This window comes from Leuresthes tenuis, unplaced genomic scaffold (assembly GCF_036924035.1).
Source record: "Leuresthes tenuis unplaced genomic scaffold, fLeuTen1.0.hap1 SCAF_6, whole genome shotgun sequence".
In the NCBI taxonomy this organism is placed as follows: Eukaryota; Metazoa; Chordata; class Actinopteri; order Atheriniformes; family Atherinopsidae; genus Leuresthes; species Leuresthes tenuis.
In genome coordinates this window covers 33,902,041-33,924,607 of record NW_027325360.1, presented here as the reverse complement: position 1 = coordinate 33,924,607, position 22,567 = coordinate 33,902,041, and the positions used below count along the sequence as shown (strand labels likewise).

Below are 22,567 nucleotides of genomic sequence, written 5' to 3'. Positions count from 1 at the left end.
AGAAAAGCTATGAACAGTTTAACAAAACAAGGACACACTCTCCTAACGAGGTGGATTGAAACAAAAGACGCACTCTTTAAAAAACAGAGGCACTATGAAACTTTAACGATTAACTTAAAGCTCTCCTTTAACGGAAGCGACTAAGAAAAATCTCTCCTTGAAAATGGAGGAAAAAACAAGACTATGAAAACTTACAGTATTAATAAATAAACTATGGCTAGGAACAAGAATAATTTACAAAACAAGATAGCACTGCAGAAGAATCGCTCACTGCAGGCTCGTGGAAGCTATGGATCAAGGTAACTATGGCTCAAGACAAAAGGCTGGTAATGAAGCTCAAACTGAGACAACATACTGGCACAAGACAAGGGAAACGCAGACTATTTGAACACATGAGGGACCAAGGGGAACAGGTGGAAACACTTGGGAATCAGGGAAGACAATCAGACGCTTGACATGGGAGGAAGGGCAAGATACCTGAAACGAGAGGGGAAGGTCAGTGATTTTTCAAAATAAAACAGGAAATGACGAGACAAGACATGAAACAAAACGTAAATCGTGACACTCAAGATCTGAATATGTATTTTTCTTAGATACTCTTCCACCTCTGATTTTGTTGCTTTAAGCTGCCCTCCCTTTTCCTGGTTAAACAACCCTTTCCACTTGCTTTTATTATTGTAATATTGGACGTTACTGCATACTGTGTGTGGTATGTTGGCTCTTGGGCGTTTCCTCCTTAATGCTGGCTTGGTTACGTCATCAGCTGCACCTGATGGACGTCAGTATTGGGACAGATGCGTCCGAGGTAAGTCGGTTCCTTTTTAGCAGTTTGTATGTGGGAGTTCTTTTTAAGTTCCTTCATTAAGCATTTCCATTCCCCTGCAGTATGTGTGAATTAAACGTGCCTGACCAGCATTCTCACATGTTATGCAGGTAAATGTGTATTTTGTTCATAGTGTATATAGTCAGTATTGGGACGGATGCGTCTGAGTATGTGTGAATTAACCGTGCGTGACCAGCATTCTCACGTGTTATGCAGGAGAGAATAAACGGCCGGTGCAGGTGAAATCCAACCAGTCTCAATACCATTCCTAAAACACAACGCAGGGTACTATCAGAGAAAGAGATATCTGAACCTGCCAGTACCAAGGACTGGCATGGTTACACTTTCCTTGACCAATTTTTCCATCTCCTCACCAGCCATCTAGACTTAACAAAATGTACTCTTTCAATCCTCTTTCTATGTCCTCAAATCTTTCTACATCATGGGAGTAAATTATATTTCCCATCATCTCTAGCCTATCGCTTGCATTTCCTCCTAACCTACTAAATATTATCAACAAATCTCTATTGACCCTCCCATTCTTTGTTGCTATTTGCCCCAGGGCACTTAACTCTACCTTTCTGCATCCCTTCTTAGACCCTCCTCCTCCACCTCCGTAGCTGTGTTATTGATATCCTTTGGACTGTGGTTTTCTATCTGCCACTGGACTTCATCTGACTTACTTGATTGACTTCTTAAAAAGTACTGATCGATGCGGCTACACTGCCATTTTACAACACACCTCTTTCTTCCCTGATGCATTTTAAGGTCTCTAACTGACTTTACTTCCTGCCGGTTACAAGGACAAACCTGGAGATTATTTCCCTCGTCTACCACTTTTATTCTCTCCAGCTATGCTCTCTTTGCCCTGAGAACTATTCTGTCCAGCTCTAGCCCAAGAAAATAGGTCCATGCCCCTATCCTTCACTGAGTCACATCTCCAACTCATAGTCATCTTTGTTCCAGTGTCAGTTGCCATGTAGCCTGCCTGTGAGTCATCTTCCGCCCCTGCTCTTGCTGACCCTAGGGGTATTCTCCTTAGTTTAGTTGTAGCTTATGGTGGTTGTAACAAAGCTGCCATGCCTACTGCTACCATGGATTGCTAGCCCATAGCCCTTTGGGGTCTTTGCCTCCGGTCAGCTGTGTTTCCAATTTGTCACATGGTCTTTCCCTTGTTGTCAGCTGCCCTATTCACAGCAGTCACTAGATAGGCTAGATTTGAATTCAAAGTAAACACAAGAAACTTGTGCTACAAAAGAAAATGGACCAAACTCACAATGTCCCTAGTTGAGGTCAGCAGAGCCCCATCCCCACCATACATGGTGATCAGTTGACCGCTCCACCACTCTCTTCACCCGAGTGTCCAGGACATACGGCCTCAAGTCAGACGCACATATGGACACCCTTATGCCTGAACATGGTGTTCGTTATAGACAGTCCATGATGAGCACAGAAGTCCAACAACAGAACACCACTCTGATTTCAGGTCTCACTGTCATTGCCCACGTGAGCATTGAAGTCCCCCAGCAGAGCGAGGGAGTCTTCTGCAGGAGCACTCTCCAGAGCAGGCCCCAGGGTCTTCATGACGTGCAACATCAGGACCACTGGTCTGAAGTCCTCTGGCTGGCTCGGGTGTGGCTTTTTGGGGACTGAAACCAGACAGGATGTCTTCCACATGGAGGGCACTGTCCCCTGATTAGGGATGGAAATTGTTAAGAATTTATCAATTCCGGTTCCGTTATCGATATCTCTTATCGATTCGGTTCCTTATCGGTTCTCTTATCGCTTCCCGTCCAGTTTTATATAGTACAAATGGCTTTGGTTGCAGTAACACTTTCATTTAAAGTATGCACCAACATTTTATCTAATTTCGCCTTTGTCATTTTACTTTTCCCCGCCTTGATGAAAGGGGTAGCTACAGGTATGCGGGAGCCTGCCTCTGATTCTGCCTCATTTTTGCAGTCCCTGTCAACTAAATATTAATATCAGATGGAAACTATTCATACAGTATGTCTAACATTACTTAGATGTCTATCATTATTTCAATCAACAGGACCTGGAAGTTTTACGTTGCAGGGCTCTCAAGTTTTGAATGCAGGCAAGAGTGACAACCCCCCCCAAAACCCTCCGTTGGGCAGGTCGGTTGGATGGGTCGCAGGCATGGGGGTCTTTCATTAATAATATTATTATTAGTGTTATTGTTATTAATAATTGCTCTGCTCAGACTCATGGAGACGTACTTGTTTCCTGCCATTTCCATAGCGATAGCGGTGCGGCAGAGAAATGTTTTTTATAATTTTTTTTCAGCGTGAGAAATACAATGTGTGGCAGGAGTACGTGAAAAAAGACCAAAAAGTGTGACTGTCACGATCAGTGCGTGACACTTGAGAGCCCTGCGTTACCTGGGACTTTTGAGACATGACTGAAAACAAGACTAAAACATCCTAATGAAAACCAACCACCAAGGTTGAAAAGAAACAAAACACAAAACCCACATATATATGTCTCTTACAAGACATTCTCTCCTGCACCATTGCTTGGCAGCGTGTCAAAGACTTTACATTCGTGCTAAGTAATTGCATGTTGTGCGGTCAAATGTTTCAGCATGTTGGGGATATTTCCCCCCTTTGATGTGATCAAACGTCTGCACGTGTTGCAATTGGCCCTAGTATTGTCCTTTTTTTAAAAATATAACCAAACTTTGGAGTGCTTCTGCCTCGACGCCATGTTGGAAACATTCTGAGCCAAAATACGAGGCATGTACATGACGCCATCACACAAATGCGTCATACATGAGCAGAACCTATGAACAGGATCGTTAGGCAGGTTCCCATTCCTGTTGCAGGTTCATATTGTAGATCGTTACCATTCTGGGACACACTGTCCAGACCTGCAGCTTACTTCTGATAAATGGTGTCTCTAAACATTGAAAACATTTTATTGTGATTTTGAAAACAGAGGAAGATCATCCCAGTTCCTCTCTTGGTCCCTGAGGGGGTGGTGTTTCGTCCCAGGAAACAGGACATTGAGCAGCTACAACAAAGAGACTTCTTGGGCAAGCCAAAGGTAGTTGGTCCTTGTAGTAAATAATATCTTACAGGAATATGATGCTACGATTCATCATTACCAGTATAATTGGAACTAATCTTGTTACTACAGGTGATTGCTTCACTGATTCCCAATGATGATTTTGGAGGCTTTGAACCTCTGAGGCAGCAGGTAAGTCTTACCATTGTGTCATTAAGTGTATGACTGATGATGTGGCTTCCGGTCATTCCAGTTGCTAACTGTCCCAGTGTATTTTGCACAGAAACCTGGTTTCTATGAACCCAAGATGGGTGGAGCTCAGTAAGTATTCCTATAATCACACAGAAAGGATTTACCTGAGCATGACTATGTGTGGGTAATACAACTATTAAACAGTACATTGTAGCAAAACAATACGTGCAGACATGTGAATCATTTTGTCTTTTCACTAATGATTAGGGATTCTCGATATATGCGTATGCGGGCCCCTTACATGGCTCGGAGCCCAGAACAGCTGACTGTACCTGGAGGAGCCTTGGTGTTTTTGTTTGGAGAGGAGGACAGAGATGGAATGATAAATGTCATATTTGATGGACAGGTGAGTGGAGATCCGTAATAAGTTAATGATAGTGAAAAATATTTATAGAATATTATATATAGAATACTTGTCAAGTTAAATACTGTATTACAATAACCCAATTAGAAATTTAACTCTAAATAAATGAGTTTCAATGAAAATAAATGCTATTAAAATAAATAATGAAATAATTTATGTTAAAATAATTGAATAGTATATGAAATAATGAAATTTTGAATTTAAATCTCTAATTTAGAAGTTTTCTGCTGTAAACTGCATTCATTTAAGCTTATGTAAATGTAGCTATTTATTTACTCTGTCACTCACTTTTAAATTTTATTTGTTATTTTAAATTGAATTAATTCAATTTAAATTAAATGTGTTATTCCTGTATTTATTTCTGAATTATTTCCCCTTATATTGTATTGATCTATTTGTTTCCTCAAAATTATTTCTTTCTAAAATGTTTTCGTACTTTTTAAAAAAAATGTATTTATAGATTTTGATAAAATATGACATTTATTTGTAACTACATTAACTACAGTTACTTCTCCAGTGCATTTTCTCCTCTTATTTATCTCCCCAAGCCCATTTATTTCCAATGTTTTTTTTTTAACATTTCTCTGTCTCCGTTTTTACATTTCTGTGTGCATTTCTGCTTCATTATGTTGATTAGAGGGGGCAGACTTTTTAGCGTGTCATGACAACACAGCCACATAAACCTTTCATATGTATATGTGTTGTTTGGTTCCCTTTCTTATGCTCCCAACAAATTATGTTACTTGCATATTCATAAATCTAAATTCTATATTCAAAAACCTTATTTTCTAATTTTTGAAAATGAAAACAAACAATACATTATAACACTGATCATTTATTTTATGCCCCTGACATTATTTGGATTATCCCTTACATTGTATTGATAATTCATTCAAGATTATTTATTTCTCATTTTATTTTTACTTTGTCATGTATTTTTAATTTAATTAAATTTTTTATATTAATTTTATACAGGGTTGTATTAACTTCTATGTTTTTTCTCCAGTGCATTTTCTCCCTCTATTTATTTCTCCTGGCCCATATATTTACGTTTTCTTTTTACATTTCCATGTTCCTGTTTTTACATATACATATTTCCTTATGTGCAAATATATGGAGGGCTGAAACTATTTAATCTGACCACATATGTCCATAATAAATGACAATTAGTCAATCTCTGTTTAGTCAACTCATCCTCCGCAGAGCTCAACATCGTCAACAGACAAACTTAAATGAACTTTTCATATTTTCTGCTTCTGTGAATACTTTACCTATTGAGCGTTTTTGTCAAATATTTCTTTGTTGTTGAATATTGAAATGAAATTCTATTTTAAATGCCAGTATAAGTTTTTATGTTTAAAGTGAGAAAAAAATATATATATTCATTCTATTTTCTGATAGGCAGGCCAGCAGACTGATAAGATCATGATGATAATGATCATCACAGCATTTTCTTTGATGATAGCATATAACAATTTTTCATCAAGTCGCTGGTTACATTGTAAGTCCAAAAGATTGACAATGCCAGATGTGTAAATAATTTTGTTTGTCATTTCATTTGTACAAACAAGCAATAATCATTTTGCAAGAAAACTCTCCTTAAGGTTTCAAGAACACTTAAATTTGTATTCAGAATACAAATAATTCAGTGTCTTTGACACCAAGGGCTTATTACAAAGCTGTAAAAATTGTTACATCATGTATTTATTGGTAAGTCTTTCATTTTCAGAGGGGACTTCTGCCAGTGTCTATGCTTGAACATGCAGATGTGAGGACGTCAAAAGACAAAAATGAGAATGTAATGTATTTGTCTATTTTGTAAAGGTCATGACATTACACTTGTTGTTTAAACAAAGGTATAGGTGTCCTGCAGGAAGATAAATCCAATGTCTATCTTTTTTGGTTAACTCTAATGATGGTTCACTGACCCCTCTGTCTTGGCTTACTCCACAGAGAGCTCCCAGTGGAATCCCCCTTCCACCAGGACTTAAGCCACCTACTCGCCCACAGGTCCAGCCAAGCCCTGCTGCTCCACCTCAGTGTAAAATTCTAACTCACACTTCTCTTGATTCTTTTTCATCTGAAATCCTTCCATCTCTGGTGAGGGTGAACCCTTTTTCTCTCCCTGATCTTCTCCAACAAAGCACTCTTTGGGTGGGTTGGGGGTGGGTGGGGCAATGGGGTGATGCTGAGAGAGATATGTCTAATATATATATATATATATATATATATATATATATATATATATATATATATATATATATTATGAGAATGTTTTGTAAAATCTGAACATGACTCTCTTCGGCTAACGCAGCAGAAACAAGAACAGTACTTGTACAAATTACAATAATGGTTTATGTGTGTAAGTGCCAGGATGAGGGATATAAAGCTTAAGACATGTACAGTGAAATCTACTTACGCAGTCAAGCAAATTAAATGGATCTGCTTTTCAAATAAATAAATATCAATTAAGACATAAAGGGAGAAGTGATGGATGGTGAAAGTGATACCACCACCATGAATGGAGGAATCCGGGTGGCTCCCTCCATCCATACATCATTTGCCGCTTCTCTGGGGATCGGGTCGTGGGGGCAGAGTAACCTAGACGTCCCTGTCCCCGGCCACTTCCTCCAGCTCTTCCTGAGGTGTTCCTAGGCCAGCCGGGGGACATAGTCTCTCCAACGTGTCCTAGGTCTTCCCCAGGGTCTCCTCCCGGTGGGACGTGCCCGGAACACCTCACTAGGGAGGTGTCCTCATCTGGCTCCTCTCGATGTGGAGGAGCAGCGGCCCTACTCTGAGCCCCTTCCAGATGACCAAGCTTCTCACCCCATCTCTAAGGGAGAGCCCAGACACCCTGAGGAGGATGCCCATTTCGGCCGCTTGTAACCGCGATCTTGTCCTTGCAGTCACTACCCACAGCTCGTGATATACCGTAGATTGACCGGTAAATCTTTACCATGACAGGCTGATGCAGAGCCTTCATCACTGCTGACGCCGGAACAATCTGCATGTCTCCCGCTCCATTCGTCCCTCTCTCGTGAACAAGACCCCAAGATACTTGAACTTTTCCACTTGGGGAAGGATCTCATTCCCAACCCGGAGAGGGCATTCCATCCTTTTCTGGCTCAGGAGCATGGTTCTCATCCCAGCCACTTCACACTCGGCTGCGAACCACTCCAGTGAGAGCTGAAGATCATGGCCCGACAACGCTAACAGAACCGTATCATCTGTAAAAAATAGAGACCCGATTCTGAGGTCACCAAACCGGACCCCCTCAACGCCCTGGCTGCACCTAGAAATTCTGTCCATAAAAATTTAGAACAGAATCGGTGACAGAGTCCAACCCTCACTGGAAACACATCCGACTTACTGCCGGCAATGCGGACCAAACTCTGACACCGGTCATACAGAGACCGAACAGTCCCTATCAAAGGGTCCGGCATCCATACTCCTGGAGCACCCCCCACACAACTCCCTGAGGGACATGGTCGAACGCCTTCTCCAAGTCCACAAAACACATGCAGACCGATTGGGCAAACTCCCATGCACCATCCAGGACCCTACTGAGGGTGTAGAGCTGGTCCACTGTTCCACGGCCAGAAAGAAAACCACGCTGACGACCACAGAAGTCCAACAACAGAACGCCACTCTCATTCAGATCGAGGGGGCCGTTCCTCTCAATCACACCCTTCAGGTCTCACTGTCATTGCCCACATGGCCATTGAAGTCCCCGAGCAGAATGAGGGAGTCTCCTGCAGGGTGGGTACTCTGAACTGATGTTTGTTGTGTAAACCCCGAAGGAGGAGGGAGGCTACCCTCTCGTCCACCGGGGTAAACCCCAATGTGCAGGCACACAGCCGGGGGGAAATGAGTATGCCCACACCCCCTCTGGACCTCTCACCACGGGCAACTCCAGAGTAAAAGATTATTACATTAGGGGAACCACCCGGCTGCTCTGTTTTACTGTTTTACTTCCCCACCTCACTAAGATGGCATGGTGGGCACTGAGCATGATCTGGTGTAACTTTATAGGATTCCTTATGAAAAATTTATGCAACACCTCGCACCCTGTAAAGTTTAGCATGTTTCCACCTACAATGGATGATGCTGTAAACATGCACTACAACTGATACACCGCTTTATATAAAGCTTAGGAATGAAGACAGGTGTTTTGCATTCAGAAGTTGTCATGGCCCGTCTTTCAGGGAACGTGTTTCAACAGAAGTTGGCTGAAGTTAAAGCAAAAATAGCAGGCAGGTGATTTCCACAGAAAAACAAAAATAATGAAGGGCTCTCTAACCTGTTAGTTTGAGCATAGTACTTTTCGAGCTAATGTGGAGACGTGGATTGCATCTTACCTTGGACAGGAAGGTCTGTGCTGACTTGTGTGCTCCCATGTGTATGGGTACTCGTACACATACAACGCAAACCTGGTCCTGCCAATCACAAGCACAGCCATCAGATCACACTCTCTGCAGCATAACATTTTCTACTATATGTAATTTATGTTTAAAAAGTCATAGATAAATGTGTTTTAAATAAACATCCACAAAGGGTAAATCAACACGCAGGTTTCTGTAATGCTCAAGTTTAAAATGCGTTTATGATGGCTTACTATTGCTGCTTTGAGAGAAGAGAAATGACAGCCACGCCAGTGCATTACTAGTGTGTTATTTTATGTTCATTTTAGCAGAAGGCTTTTGTCTACATGAAATTTACTGTTACCCTGAATTTGCTTAGGAAAGAAATCCTTTCTGAACCACTGTGATTATATAAAGTATGTAATGTAGAGTACTCTGCTTGTAGACCAAGATTTCACATTGTTAGTCTGTAAGTGTGTTCTAACATGGTATTTTCCCTGCAGTAAATTTTACCACAGACACCCCACCTCCATCCTACACCACTGCTACCCATGCACCGCCACCACCCTCAGGACCCCCCAAGTATACAGCCAACGCAACAAGCAATCAGGTAACATAAAGCTTCATTAGAACAGATTCATTTGGCATGCTAGAAGTTTTGTCACAGTTTATTTCTTTGCAAATGTTAAATATGGGACCCACAAACTCTCTCAAACATTGACAATACAATCTCTCTTTTACTTTCTGCCTGATCTAAATAAAGAGGGATTTTTGCTGACTTGTGAAGAAACTGCTTTGTTTGTAACTCTGGCTCTTTGTTTTCTGCAGGGACCTTTACTCTGAACTTACAGAGCTGATAGCTTTTTTTTTTATTCAGTAGTTTTTATTTTATTCATGATGAGACCACAAGATGGTGTGATGGTCAGCACTGTTGCTCACAGCAGGAGGGTTCCTGGTTTGAATCCCAGCTGGGGCCTTTCTGTGTGGAGTTTGCATATTTTCCCTGTATATGCGGCGGTTCTCTCCTGGTTCTCCAGCCAAAAACATGTGTCAGGTTAATTGGTGATTCTAAATTGTCCCTAGGAGTGAGTGTGAGCATGGAGTGTGAGCAGGGATGGTTGTTTGTCTTGTGGCCCTGTGTTGAACTGGTGACCTGTCCAGGGTGTACCCTGCTTCTCGCCCAGTGACAGCCGGGTTAGAATCCAGCCCAACCCCAAGTTGGATTAAGTGGGTATAGAAAATGGATGGATGAATGGAGACTCTGTGTCACTGATTAGAGTTATATTTACATTTAGTGATAATTCTTTACTTTGACTTTGATTTGGCTGTGGTGCAAATGATATGAAAACAACTTCAATAAGGGAGTATCCATCCATTCATGGTTATAACTGGGAGTGGAAATCAGGTTGATACAAGTGTGGATAGTTTTATGATGATTGAGTCTTCATAACTTTGCTGAAAATAATAAGTATGTGCATGTCTATGTGTGTACACACGGTTTTAGTCATGAAACTGATTTATCTGGCCTCCACATTTCAGACATTTTATGCTATTGTAAAGTTTCAAAATATAAACAGTATGAGGATAAAACTCTACAGTCTCTAAAGTCTACAAAATATGGTATGGTGTAAGGTACAAATATCAAGCATAAGATCTAGGGAATTTCCATCTGACCTGGATTAATCTCCATTTGTGGTTTCAGTCAGTGTCATAACACTGGAGCCAAGGAGGATATCAAAAAGGAAGACATCAAAAACTTGCACAGACAAGCTATTATTTTCTTGGATGTTGTGTAGACAGAGGCCAAAACAGTAGAGCTCTGTAGTGTAACTGCATAATTTTGTTTACAGGTGAAAAATTTTATTTCATAAGAAAAATAACACTCTATCTACTGTATAGTAAAACAGCGATGGAGTTTTTATCACTCTGTGGAACTGATTTGCTGCCTCTTGTACTGTTGTCACTGAATCTATAAAAGGAATGATTAAATCTGAAGACTACAAAGGAGCTGGCTCCGTTGGTGGGGGAGGATGCTGATAGACCTGGCAGGCCCAAACATATTATGAGGGTCTGCTGGGAACGTCTTGTGGTATCCCCTGTCAGAAGGAACTTTAACTCCCACCTCCGGCAGAGCTTCAACCATGTCCTGGGGGAGATGGGGAACATTGAGTCCGAATGGGCCATGTTCCGTGCCTCCATTGTTGAGACGACTGACCAGAGCTGTGGCAGTAAGGTGGTCGTGCCTGTCGTGGCGGCAACCCCCGAACCCGCTGGTGGACACCAGCGGTAACGGAAGCCGTCAAACTGAAGAAGGAATCCTATCTGACCTTTTTGGCCAGTGGGACTCCGGAAGCAGCTGATGGGTACTGACAGGCCAAGCGGAGCGCAGCCTTGGTGGTTGCTGAGGCAAAAACTCGGGCTTGCGAGGAGTTTGGTGAGGCCATGGAGAATGACTTCTGGACGGCCTCGAAGAGATTCTGGTCCACTATCTGGCGGCTCGGGGGGCAAGCGGTGCACCGTCAACACCATTTATGGTGGGGACGGGGCTCTGCTGACCTCAACTAGGGACGTTGGGAGTCAGTGGGGGGAATACTTCGAGGACCTCCTCAATCCTACCGACACGCCTTCAGATGAGGAAGCAGAGTCAGAGAGCTTGGAGATGGAGCCTCCCATTTCTGGGGCTGAGGTTGCCGAGGTGGTCAAAAAGCTCCTTGGTGACAAGGCCCCAGGGGTGGATGAGGTCTGTCCAGAGTTCCTCAAGGCTCTGGATGTTGTAGGGCTGTCTTGGTCTACATGCCTCTGCAACATTGCGTGGACATCAGGGACAGTGCCTTTGGACTGGCAGATCGGGGTGGTGGTCCCCCTCTTTAAAAAGGGGGACTGGAGGGTGTGTTCCAACTACAAGGGGATCGCATTCCTCAGCCTCTCTGGTAAGGTCTATTCGGGGGTACTGGAGAGGAGAATCCGTTGGCTAGTCAAATCTCGGATTCATGAGGTGCAGTGTGGTTTTTGTCCTGGCCGTGGAACAGTGGACCAGCTCTACATCCTCAGCAGGGTCCTGGGGGGTGCATGGGAGTTTGCCCAACCCGTCTACGTGTGTTTTGTAGATTTGGAGAAGGTGTTCCACCATGTCCCTCAGGGAGTCCTGTGGGGGGTGCTCCGGGAGAATGGAGAGTTAGGAGCTATTTGGTCTCTGTATGACCAGTATCAGAGTTTGGTCCACATTCCCGGCAGTAAGTCGGACATGTTTCCAGTGAGGGTTGGACTCCATCAGGGCTGCCCTTTGTCACCGATTCTGTTCATAATTTTTATGAACAGAATTTCTAGGTGCAGTCAGGGTATTGAAGGGGTCAGATTTGATGACCTCAGAATCGGGTCTCTGCTTTTTACGGACGATGTGGTTCTGTTAGCGTTGTCGGGCCGTGATCTTCAGTTCTCACTGGAGCAGTTCTCAGCCGAGTGTGAAGCGGCTGGGATGAGAATCAGCACCTCAAAATCCAAGACCATGCTCCTCAGCTGGAAAAGGGTGGAATGGCCTCAACGGGTTGGGAATGAGATCCTTCCCCAAGTGGAGGAGTTCAAGTATCTCGGGGTCTTGTTCACTAGTGAGGGACGAATGGAGCGGGAGATTGACAGGCGAATCGGTGCGGCGTCCACAGTGATGCGGGCTCTGCACCGGCCCATCGTGGTGAAGAAGGAGCTGAGCCAGAAGGCAAAGCTCTCGATTTACCGGTCAATCTACGTTCCTACCCTCACCTATAGTCAAGAGCTGGGAGTTGTGACTGAAAGAACAAGATCGCGAATACAACTGCAGCTGAAATGGGCTTCCTCCAAAGGGTGTCTGGGCTCTCCTTTAGAGATGGGATGAGAAGCTCAGTCATCCGTGAAGAGCTCGGAGTAAAGCCGCTGCTCCTCCACATTGAGAGTAGTCAGATGAGGTGGCTCGGGCATCTGGTTAGGATGCCTCCTGGACGCCTACCTGGTGAGGTGTTCTGGGGAAGACCCAGGACACGTTGGAGAGACTATGTCTCTTGGCTGGCCTGGGAACGCCTCGGGGTCCCCCCGGAAGAGCTGGTGGAAGTAGCCGGGGACCGGGACGTCTGGGTTTTTCTGCTCAAACTGCTGCCCCCGCAACCCGATCCTCGGAGAAGTGGCATATGATGGATGGATGGAGGGAGCAACCCGGATTCCTCCATTCATGGTGGTGGTATCACTATAAAGGCTTTTAGGATTTTAGTATAACAAATGTTACTGAGTAAGTAGGTTTGACATGAATATACTCGGTCTTTGAGTAGGACAAAGAGAAAAAAAATAGACAGGCTGTCATAAATAGCAATTAGTGGGTAACATTAGAACATTCAATGTAAACATTTGAAAAGAGCTAAAATATACCACTGTTCCACAACTTTTAAGGTAATAGTGTGATTATTGCTTTTGGGAACACAGCTTACAGTTGGGGGCCTTATGTATTGTGGGCCAACAGGAACCAGTCAAGGATATGCATACATCTTGGAATATGTGATCGCATAAGACTGGTTGTATATGTTAATTTAGATTACAAAAAAGAAATATAAGATTCACGGTTTGTCTTGAACACATACTGTATATTCTATTGCAAAATACAGCACAAACCAAAACTATAATCTTCTTTCAGCCTCACCCTTTATCAGGGGTCGCTACAGTGAATTGATCTCGTATTACTGATTTTTTACGCCGGATGCCCTTCAATTCAATTCAATTCAATTTTATTTATATAGCGCCAGATTACAACAATTATCATCTCAAGGCACTTAAGTAATATAGTCCAATTCAAGCCATTTGGAATTCAATTCATTGTAATCATAATCCAATTCATTCATATAGAGCCAATTAAAAAAATAATATCCTAGCTAAGGAAACCAACAGATTGCACTGAAACTTGTCCAATATCCCGTCCTGAGCGTGCCTGTGGCGACTGTGGAAAGGAACGACTCCCTTTTAACAGGAAGAAACCTCTGGCAGAACCAGACTCAGGAAGGGTGGCCATCCGCCTCGACCAGCTTGGGTTTGAGAAGACAGAAAAGAGGGAAAAGAGGGAGGAAAAACCCCATAACGCCATTCAAAGGATATCTGTTGGAACAGGGAAACACAAGTTAATAACCACAATAATGTCACATGTACATAAAATCAATTGAGAAATTAAACAAAGAGAAAAAAGAGCAAAGTGAGGAAATGTGTGACAGATGAGGTCTCCCAGCAGTCTAAGCCTGTAGCAGCATAACTAAGGAAAGTTTTAAGCCTAATCTTAAAAGTGGAAAGGGTGTCTGCTTCCTGGACATTTACTGGCAGCTTATTCCACAAGAGAGGGGCCTGATAACTGAAGGCTCTACCTCCCATTCTACTTTTAGAAACTCTGGGAACAACAACTAAACCTGCAGTTTGGGAGCAAAGTGCTCTGTTAGGAAAATATCTTACAATGAGATCTTTAAGATATGATGCAGCTCGGTCATTAAGAGCTTTATATGTGAGGAGAAGAATCTTAAATTCTATTTTGAATTTAACAGAGAGCCAATGAAGAGAAGCTAAAACTGGAGAAACATGATCTCTCCTGTTCTCATCAGAACTCTGGCTGCAGCATTTTGGATCAGCTGGAGGCTTTTCAGAGAATATGTGGGACAGCCCAATAATAAGGAATTACAGTAGTCCAATCTTGAAGTAACAAATGCATGAACTAGTTTCTCTTCATCACCCTGAGACAGGATGTTCCTGATTTTAGCAATATTACGAAGGTGAAAGAAGACAGTCCTAGAAACCAGTTTTATATGTGCATCAAATGATAAATTCTGGTAAAAAATAGCGCAACCCTCACCATTTATCCGCTTTGAACTAGAAATGCACTGGCTCCTGCTCTCCAGTGGCTGGGCGCTCACACTCACTCCTAGGGTCAATTTAGAGTCACCAATTAACCTAACATGCATGTTTTTGGGGGGTGGGAGAAAACTGGAGTACCCAGAGAGAACCAATACAGACATGGGGAGAATATGTAAATGCCACACAGAAAGGCCCCAGCTGGGAATTGATCCTGGAACCCTCTTGCTGTGAGGTGATGTTGCTAACAACCACACCACTGTGCAGCCCCTAAACCAAAACTATAATAATCCCAAAGTATATTAATAATATAGTGACTACTAAACTGTAAGTGATTTATTTTATTTATTTATTCATAGTATTGAGGTTTATTGTGCAATGTCTATTAGGATTGCCCAGAGAAGTAATTTAACATGCATTAAAAATAGTCTGAGTTTCATTATAAACAAGTGACAATTGGGCAACAGTATATTCTATCCTGAAATTGTCTTTTGTTTCTTGGTCCTAGGATGCTGGCTCACTGGCTCTGGGAGCAGAGGCAGGGAATGTGGTGGTTAAGGTCCACTACACATACACCATGGCTCTGTCTGTTCCTCTGGACACACCATGCCATGAACTGAAGGAACAAATCGCAAAGAAATTGGGCCACACAGCATCTCAGCTGCGCCTCCGGTATACAAATGCCCTACCATCCCCTGTCCACACCGTTGAATTTCAACAAGTGCTGCTTCATTTCCAATTTTCAGTTTAATTTTATTTGTATAGCACTAAATCACAATTAATGTAATCTCAAGACACTTCAAAGATACAGTTCAAATTAGTTCAGATTAAATTTAAACTTTTCTTTAATCCAATCCCTTGTCCTGCATGAGGGCGTTGATGGAAAGAAAAAAACTTTTTACGGTAATATATCCCCAGCAGAACCATATTCAGGAAAGGCAGACATCTGACTTGACCAGTTGGGGGATCAACAATCACCACAACACTAGGCCAAGGATACCTCCTCAGAAAAAGAAACACAAGTTAAAGACAACAATGTCATATGTGCATGGAGAGTAAACAGAGCAGAGTGAAGAAGGGTACGTAATGGGAGGTACCCCAGAAATCTAGGCTTATAGCAGCATGATTAAGGAATGTATCAGGGTCACCTGAGCCAACCTCTTGCTATAATCTTTTATTTTTCTCTGGCAGCTTCACTCTCTTTCTTCAATATCTGTTCCTGTTAAGAAAACACAACATGAGCATACTGAAGCTCCTGTTCCAGTCAAGCATCATGATAGGATTACAAAGATATCTCTAAAATTTTACATAACTTTATGTCTAATAACAAACAAATTGCATTAGAGCATCAAGGCTTTAGGACTTTAATCCTCTGACATTTATTTTCCATCGTCTCGAAGAGTTTGCTTCTATGATTCCCTTAATTACTCAGCTCTATCTCCCTTTCAATCTTCTTTTCTCGTCCATCAGACATAAACAGCATGGCTCCCGTGTGTTGACACCTCTGATGGGGGACATGGAGCCAGGCCGCACCATGCAAGAAGTTGCTGAGGCTGGCAGAGTCACCCTGTGGTGCCAGGTAAGGATTTTAACTCACAACATGTAAGAAACACATCAGTAAACCCACCAGATTTACAATGCTCCATAACATTATCAAAACTTAACTCACCACCTAATAGTTATGTTACTGTTTTCATTGTCTTTGATTTAGCCACTGTTCCCAACGGCAAACAATTGAGGAATATTTAGCAAGAACATGATTTCAAGTTAGAAAAGGGTTTTTCTTAAAGGTGAGTGAAGATGGCAACATCAGCATCACACTGATCATTAGGTTCTTTCCACTGATCCATCCATCCATTATTTTATAATAATGAGGTTAGGTTGTAGTGACAACAGGGAAGCCCAGACACCCCTCTCTCCAGCGACACTCTCAGCTCCTTCTGGGGGACTCCGAGATGTTCCCTGGGCAGAAGGGAAAATTATCCCTCCAGCTAGTTCTGGATCTTACCTGGGGTTTCCTACCTACTAGATGTGTCCAGAAAACCTCTGAAAGGGAGGTGACCGGGAGGCACCCTAATTAGTTGCCTGAACCATCATAGCTGACTCCTGATGTGGAGAAGTAAAGGCTGTACTCCAAGTTCCACGCAAGCTCCTCAACCTACTTCTGAGGTATCCTCCATAGGAAACTCATCTCAGCTGCGATCTCATTCTTTTGGTTACTACCCAAATCTCATGACCATAGGTCGGGGTTGAAACAAAGCTAGACCAATAAATTGAAAGCTTTGCCTTTTGGCTCAGTTCCCTCTTCACCACAATGGTCCTGAGCAGCGCCTTCATCACTGCAGAGAAAGCCACAATCCATCTCTCCATCTCCCACTCCAACTGACTACCATCACTCGTGAACAAGATACTTAAATTCTTCCCCTTGCTGCAATAACCCATATCCAGAGAAGGCACTCCACCCTTTTCTGGTTGAGTACCATGACCCCAGACTTGGAGGGGCTGACTTTCATCCCAGCCGCGTCACACAGTTGCTAACCACTCCAGTGCATGCTGAAGGTCATTACATTAAGAGGCCAACAAACATGGTAGATCCAATCCTGGAAAGGACAGCTCTGCCCAAAGGCAGAGACAAGAACAATTCTGCACACCACTCCACCTGGAGGGAAAACACAGTGAGAAACAGTACGCCCCCTCAACAGATGCCTCTAGGAGACAGGCTTGTCCAGATGCCACCTGTAGAAGTCAGAGAGGAGTGAGGGGTCCAGGATGAAGAAGTGAGGGATCCAAGAGTCCTCCAGACCATAACCATCCCAATGCTCCAGAAACTGGAGGACCCAACCCACATAATCAGACATCCAAAATCTGTCTCACTGTACACATAGGATGACCATCCACCACCCAGGCAGGAGGTGGAGGATCAGCAGGAGGGTACAGAGGATTCAACTGGATTCAACTGAGAGACATAAAAATTGTGATGACTCTTCAGGAGGATGCTTGAGATGGATAGCAACAGAATTTATGACATTATCAATGTCGAAGGGACAAAGGTATCGAGGTGAAAGTTTTTTGGACATAGATTTTAAAGGAATGTCTTGAGAGGGTAACCAAACTTTCTGACTTGGGTGGTATTATGGAGCCATGCTCCTCCTTCTGTTGGCCAGGTGCTGGATCTGGTCCTCTACACCGTCTCCTGGCTGCTCAGCTCAGCCAGTCTCTGGTGCTCCCCATGGGTCCCAGCAAAGGACGCGGACCTAAGAGACAAAGAACATGACCGGCAGACAACTATGCAGACAGGAGGGTCACTCACTCTCCTCCGGAGTGGAGTCCAGCCTACAGTTAACAGTGCATTGTACATCAGGGACTCACAGCTTTCGGGCAGAAGCTTTCGGGCAGAAGCTCCAGCTTCTGCCACTGCGTCCCAACAGCTTCCAACGCACTGTTCCGGCGTCTCTGGCCAGCCCTCGAGTTCTCCTGCCGCCGCCTCTTGCTTGTCCGCGTCCTTCTTGTCTCTTTTCCTTCCTCCTTCCTCTTTCCGGCTACCTGGCCTCCTTAAAAAACAATCTAGACGCCAGTCCCAGCACCTGATTGGCTGGCGCCACGGTCAGTCAACAGGTGTATCCACTTACTTGTTAACATAAAAAAACAACAATACATGCAATAACTCAAATCATAATAAACACAATTGTAACAAAAAATCCAAAACACAAAATATAATCAACATGCAACCTAAACCAAATACACAACGCATAACAGAACCAAAACATAACAAGCTGTGGATCACACTCGTGACACGAGCTGTGGCAAGAAGGTTTGCTGTGTCTCTCAGCACAGTGTCCAGAGCATGGAGGAGATACCAGGAGACAGTAGGAGGTCAACAACCCAGCAGCAGGACCACTACCTCTTCATTTGTGCAAGGAGAAATAGGAGAAGCACTGCCAGAGCCCTGCAAAACGACCTCCAGCAAGGAACTGATATGCATGTTTCTATTCAAATTGTCACAAACAGACTCCATGAAGGAGGTATAAGGGCCTGATGTCCAAAATTGGGGCTTGCGCTTATAGCCCAACACCGTGCAGGGCGATTGGCATTTGCCAGAGAACACCAAGATTGGCAAATTCGCCATTGGCGCCCTGAGCAGGTTGACACTGAACACATGTGATAGATGTGACAGAGTCTGGAGATGCCGTAGAGAACGTTCTGCTGCCTGCAGCATCCTCAAGCATAACCGGTTTGGTGGTAGGTCAGTAATGCTGTGGAGAGGCATTTCTTTCGAGGGCTGCACAGTCCTCCATGTAATAGCCAGAGGTACCCTGACTGCCATTAGGTACCTGGATGAGATTCTCAGACCCTTTGTGAGGCCATATGCTGGTGCAGTGGGCCCTGGGTTCCTTCTGATGCATGACAATGCTAAGCCTCATGTCACTGAAGTGTTTTAGCAGTTCCTGCATGATGAAGGCGTTGATGCTATGGACTGGCCTGCCCATTACCCAGACCGGAATCCAATCGAGTACATCTGGGACATCATGTCTCGTTCAATCCTGGACAGATGGGTACTCAAAGAGGCAAGGTTGGTTAAAACTATTCAGTGGAGGGCTATTTCCAATTCCCAGTTGATTCATTCTGTTTGGACATAAGATTGAGGGTAGTATCTGCAAGTCAAACTAATTAAGGATGGCACCCAATAGCTCACAAAACGTGCGTTCTGCACGTGAGAAGTTAATTGTGGACTCCAGTCAGAGACTGTTAACAGAGATGCCATGGACATGGAATGCATGATCAATTATCAGTTTAACCTCTTCCAGGGCTGAACGCAACTTAGGGAGAGAAATTAAATGTGCTGGTTTGAGAAATCTGTCAACGAGAACGAGAATTACTGTGTTGCTTTCTGAGGGGGACAGACTGGGAACAAAATCAGGTGTAATATGTGACCAGGGTTGACTAGAAGTGGGTACAGGACAGAGGTGACCTGCAGGCAGTTGTCTGTTACAGAAACCAGGGCGGTAAGTTATGGTGAAACTGAAATAACCAAATAACTTATAACCTTAATTCCCAGAAAGCTAGCTGCCACCTACCAGCCACCTATATATGACATGTTTTTGTGGTCAATTCATATAATGAAAGGCTGCTTGACCCTCCTCCACATCATAGTTTGTTTCAGCTGGTGTTAATTTCTGAGAAAAGAAAGCAAAAGGATGTAGCTTATCAACAGGGTCTACACATTTAGATAACACTACCCCCACCCCACAGTCAGAGGCAGCCACTTCCACCACAAACTGTTTCTGAGGATCCAGGAGTACCATTACTTCTTGAGCTGAACTTTTCTTTTAGCTTCTGGAAGGCTTGATCTGCCTTGGGTGATCATGTGAAAAGCCTGGAAGTTGAAGTGAGTCTGATTACAGGCAAAGCAACTTGACTGTAGTTTTAGATTAAACTACTGTAGAAGTTAACAAAACCCAGAGAACGCTGAAACTGTTTCCTGGTAGAGGGAATTGGTCCAGATCAGTGCTCAGCTAAGAAGATCAGATTTTATTGTCATGTACAGAGAATACACAAATTTGTCCTCCACTTTTAACCCACCCTGGTTGGTACCTGTTGAATACACACATGCACACACTAACCCCTCATAGAGACAGATACCATACACTGTAGAGCTAGCCTCTCTCTATAGAGTATGATACTGTACATGCTGCACCGGGCATATGCTTATTTAGATGTGCCTTGTTCATATGTGAGGTCATGTTCTTTGACTTTTCCAGTGCCTTAAACACCATACGGCCTCCCATACTGAGAGACAAGCTTCTAGGTATGGGTGTGGCCCACTCCCTGACATCATGGATTATAGACTATCTGACTGCCAGACCACAGTATGTCCTGATGGGGAGATATGTTTCTGGAATGCTGGAATGCAAATGCAGTACTGGGACACCACAGGGTACTGTTTCAGCCACATACAGAAGTATTCTGGTGATATAGCTGTTGTGGCATGTGTGCGTGGTGGACAGAAGGGGGAGGCCTTTACTGACTGGACCAAAAAGAACTGTCTGTTCCTGAACACCACCAAGACCAAGGAGCTGGTGGTGGATTTCAGGAGATCTAAAACACCATGCCAGTCAGTCTGCATTGAGGAAGAGGAGATAAAGACTGAGCAGTCCTACAAATACCTGGGGGTGGTACTGGACAAAAAACTGAAGTGGTCTTCCAACACAGAAGCAGTGTACAGGAAGGGACAGAGCCGTCTCTTCCTTTTGATACAGCTAAGGTCCTTCAATACCTGTAGTTTTATCACACAGTCATTGAGAGTGCACTGTTCTATGCTGTTGTCTGCATGTGTACCTGTCCAAATACACAGCAGCATGTTCTCCACTGTGGCGACTCAAACAGGGAACCCCGATAGTGGAGCAAACGCAGGGCAGAGTTAATTTATGTGAATAAACTCACCCTCCTTCTGCCATCTTTCCATGAGAAACAGAATATCCAGGTTTTCTTTGGTTAAATGCTTATTAAGAGAGTATGGTTTATTGACGATAGAATGAGTGTTCAGCAGGGCAATCCAACTAGATTGCGACAGCACAAGTTTCGCATCAGCTATTCAAAGCAGGATTGACAGCAAATACCTTACGCAGTCACAACATATCCAGCTGCAGCAGGACGTCAGGAGCTTGTCCAGCGGTGTGAGTGATGAAGGCCACACGATCTGACCACTGTGTTTCTATCAATATACAGACCCAGAGCATCAGACGAGAAAAAACATGGCTGTGGTAGCGAGGGCGCTTTACCAACCACATCTGATTGTACTCTGTACTTTACAGCTTAAATAATTCTAATTCCTTCATTGTTCTGTTGTTTTTTAGAGGGAAGATCCCCTGGTTAGTCGCACCATCCTCTACCAGATGGTGGCGCTGTATGACTATGCTGCTCAGGGCCCAGAGGACCTGGAGTTCAGTGAAGGTGACACCATAGATATCCTGGGTGAAGGTGAGGTTCTCAAGGTTAATGACAAACATTTCTGAATTGCTGAATCATAAAGAGTTTTATCTTCTTGAATGTAAATTAATGCTGCTTTGTCTTCGACTCAGATGCAATAAGTGTTCATTGCTTTTTTTGTGTTTCCTTCTCACATTCTGTCATAGTTAATGAGGAATGGCTAGAGGGACATTGTGCAGGAAATATTGGCATCTTCCCCAACTGCTTTGCCTACAGGGAGAATGACAGCATCATCCAGAGCTCAGAAATTTAGCTTGTTTGGGGTTATCTCTAATAAACCCATTAACCTCTAAAATCCTAACAATACCCTTCCATAAAGTGCAGTAGTATTCCTATTTTAATACTTTGAATATGAATATGTCTAATATGCTAGTATTGTTTTTTCTGTAGTGGCTCTGAATATTAGTAATCTTACTCCACTCTGGGAATACATCTCCAGATATTTCGAGAGAAGAGTTTTATGTTTAAGTGTAGGTCACATTAAAATGTGAATTAGATGTGTTTACTGAAGGTGAATAATTCCATCTTATGTATATGATAGCAAAGAATGTTTATACTAAACGTGCAGTACTTTCATTTTTCTGTCGGGCATCATTTATAATACTGCTCTTGTATCTTATAATACTCACATTAAAGTTTCTACTGACCTAACTGACCTGACCTAAATTTGGCCTTCTGTCTGCCTCTGTTGTGAACCAACATAGAGCAACAACTTTTTTATTTTGTACCATTAACTAAACAAAGGAAAAGGTAATTAGTGAGCCCCTGACGTGATTCAGGGGATAGCTGCTTCAGTTGTGAATGTAAATGTTGTGTCTCAGTCTATGCTAACTCACATAATCTAATGATAGCAGCTGAAATAACTCCACAATGCTTTTGACACACAAGACAGGTTGCCTATCTTAT

At 43.3% G+C, this 22,567-nt stretch overlaps 1 protein-coding gene across 2 annotated transcripts in view; it reads left to right on the top strand.

Annotated features, from left to right (window-relative positions):
- Positions 1-22,316, top strand: part of LOC140310310 (neutrophil cytosol factor 2-like) — a 38,180-nt gene extending 15,864 nt beyond the window's left edge. The window contains exons 6-16 of one of the 2 annotated variants that reach the window (XM_072388584.1): positions 3,782-3,889; positions 3,983-4,042; positions 4,134-4,171; positions 4,310-4,448; positions 6,196-6,264; positions 6,420-6,507; positions 9,331-9,437; positions 15,183-15,346; positions 16,145-16,253; positions 21,529-21,652; positions 21,808-22,316. In XM_072388584.1, the coding sequence (XP_072244685.1) occupies positions 3,782-3,889; positions 3,983-4,042; positions 4,134-4,171; positions 4,310-4,448; positions 6,196-6,264; positions 6,420-6,507; positions 9,331-9,437; positions 15,183-15,346; positions 16,145-16,253; positions 21,529-21,652; positions 21,808-21,914 (1,113 nt within the window). In that variant the 3' untranslated portion in view covers positions 21,915-22,316. The remainder of the gene's footprint in view (positions 1-3,781; positions 3,890-3,982; positions 4,043-4,133; positions 4,172-4,309; positions 4,449-6,195; positions 6,265-6,419; positions 6,508-9,330; positions 9,438-15,182; positions 15,347-16,144; positions 16,254-21,528; positions 21,653-21,807) is intronic. The other variant, XM_072388585.1, reaches the window with a different exon arrangement.
- The last annotated feature ends 251 nt before the right edge of the window (positions 22,317-22,567 follow it).